The 2,606-nt window shown below is 34.4% G+C and overlaps 1 protein-coding gene across 1 annotated transcript; it reads right to left on the bottom strand.

The window, feature by feature from the left end:
• Positions 1-528: 528 nt before the first annotated feature.
• On the bottom strand, positions 529-2,016 carry LOC104779569 (putative F-box protein PP2-B2). Its single transcript, XM_087509046.1, has 3 exons — positions 1,620-2,016; positions 1,238-1,359; positions 529-1,147 (listed from the first exon to the last, which is right to left on the bottom strand). Exons 1-3 carry the CDS (start codon positions 1,929-1,931, stop codon positions 724-726), a joined length of 858 nt encoding a protein of 285 aa, XP_087365172.1. The 5' UTR covers positions 1,932-2,016; the 3' UTR covers positions 529-723.
• Between the last annotated feature and the right edge of the window lie 590 nt (positions 2,017-2,606).

Genomic DNA, 2,606 nt, shown 5'->3' on the forward strand with positions numbered 1-2,606 from the left:
GAGAAAAAGAAGCATTCATTATATAGAAAATACGTATCTAATGAATGACATAATGTCCACCAAAACTATTTAATTTTTTTTTGAAAAACAGTAAATGAATAAATGATAGTTATAATATTGAACACATAACTTATGTTAATTCGTTTTCTCTATCAGAAATGGTTTGTAAAGTGTCGAAACGAGGCATATATTTTATATCCGTGACCGTAAGTGATGATCTTTGCTGGTTAAAGACTTATTGTCATACTCCGATCATAGCCTTTTAATATATCGTCTTCAAAGATTCTGAAAAAAAATTCAAAAAAAAGTTTGCCTTTATCTAATCACTCAAAGCAAGTAATTAAGTACCTTTTGTTTCGTGTTTATCTTACTTGTGAAGTCTTTGAACCAGAGAAAATTATATAATCAAACTTTTAGTCAGGAAAAGTCAACAATATATAAATTGATGAATCTTTGTTAAGATCTGTGTCATGTCTACAAAATTTATACTTTTTTTATTCGATTTCTGTTGTTCTCGGCTAAGTAAAGTGTACAAAAGCATTGTAGATGATATAAGAAAATAAAGTACAATTTCTTTTGTTGAGTTTGTACATGTGAGAAAGATAACAACAGAATACACAAACGAGCATTTAATACTTTGTGCTACAATACAGCAAAGCTTTTCACTAGCTTTAGAAGCATACAAACATAAACCGGAATCAATCATGGAAACCGGGTATTACTTTACCGGATTTTGGTAGGGCGGAACTCTATCCCCTGAATGATCAAACCGCGCTTCCAATAAGGAGTCTTAGTCTCAAGAACACTTGTTGCAATGTCATCAATACCTGATGCATTGAAGAATTCACCAAGCTCAGCTTCCATCCATCCATCATTTCTCATTTTTGGTTTCGTTACATCTCTCGTTTCTCTGTCTCTCCTTCGATCCGGAGGCGGCCCAACAAAGTATATGAATCTTTGAGAAGATTCTTGTCCCACTAATCCAACTGTAGCTTCTGCTGGCACATCCCCCAGATTAGGGCATCTATCCTTTGTCTTAAACACAATGTAAGCCGAGTAACGAGTTCCAGGAGATAGGTATTTAGTACTCATGCCCCCTCGGACTTCAAACCAACACACATTGAGAAGCTCTGGTACTTCTTCAAACCTGCATGCGTGTGCAACATTTTACCCATCATCATCATCATACTTGTGTGATTACAATAGATTTGAGTGATAAAAAAAAGGAGTAACCTACCTAGCTTCAGGAAGTGAGATCCATCGCCAATACTGAGGAGTATTAACCCATGTGATCCACATATCTTTCTTCGGAGATAACATGATACACTTTTTCCCATACCCTCTCTCTAACCAGGAGCTCTTTTATTTTTCCAAAATAAAATAAATAATTAAAAAATCAAAACAATTAGAAATATTCAATAGATACATGGATTATAACTTCTGAAATCAAGTTTTCAAATCAAATCCATTTCACCATAATTAAGGATTATTGTAAATGTAATCCTTAATTATGGTGAAATGGATTTGATTTGAAAAACTTGATTTCAGAATAACTCGTAATTATCAAATCCATTTCACCATAATTATCAAACATAACTCGTAATAATATATATATGTACCTTTTTGCCATCGTCGATTAGAATAGGATTGTCGCATAAAGCGAAATAGAGCTCCTTCTTTGATGAAAAAACTCGCGATGGAGGAACTAGAGATGGATAATCCGATGGGAGAAACTTGTCCCATACGCTATCGGATTGGACAGCTGATTCAAAGGTTTTAGAAACCGTAGCGGCGACGCAAGCGTCCCTTGGACTAGTAAAAGATATTATGTTGGAGATGCAATCCTCTGGCAAGTCATCGAACGGTGAAGGCCCGGAGACAATTGCTACTCCCCCTCCATTTCTTAAGTCAACGCTTTGTTTGTGGCCCATTTGTTGTTGCTTCTATCTGTATAATCTTTCTTCGTCTGTAAGCTCAGAATTTAAAGACATCGTCTAAAGTCCCCTCTCTGCCGCTAAAATATTCATTAAAAAAAAGACTCGTTTTAAGTCGTCAACTCATATTTACGAAAGATTACCCTTCTTTGCATCAGTGTGCACGTTTTAATTATTGTCTCCTTCCGCCACGCTCCATGTGTTTAACGTCGGTTTTGATTTTTAGTACTATATTCTAACTAAGAAAACAAAACCATATAATAAAATCATTGCAACATTGTTAAGGAATTGTCTTAAGTCGCCTCTATTGTTAAAGGAATATCTGACTCTTTCTAAGTTAACTCCGTTTTTATCAAGGAATAGATTAATAGAAAATGACTCAAACTAGCCTCCTTGTAAGTTCCCCTTTCACGTTGCATGTTTTTTTTTTCTAACTGTTGCATGGTTGGTTTATTTTTGTAAGAAAGCCAAATTTACTATTTGCTTTGGTTTGCAAATTTCTAAGTGAAATCATGATTCACCTAGAGATAGTTTATTACGCTAACAAAATTAATCTCTTTTACCTAAGAGAAAGTTGAGAAACAATAAAAAGTTTAGTTGAGAAACAATAAAAAGTTTTAACTTGCTTTATACGTATGTGATCCAAAAACAGAACCGGGTAATTTTCAAACC

The sequence above is a fragment of the Camelina sativa genome, chromosome 4 (assembly GCF_030686135.1).
Source record: "Camelina sativa cultivar CO46 ecotype springtype chromosome 4, ASM3068613v1".
NCBI lineage: Eukaryota > Viridiplantae > Streptophyta > Magnoliopsida > Brassicales > Brassicaceae > Camelina > Camelina sativa.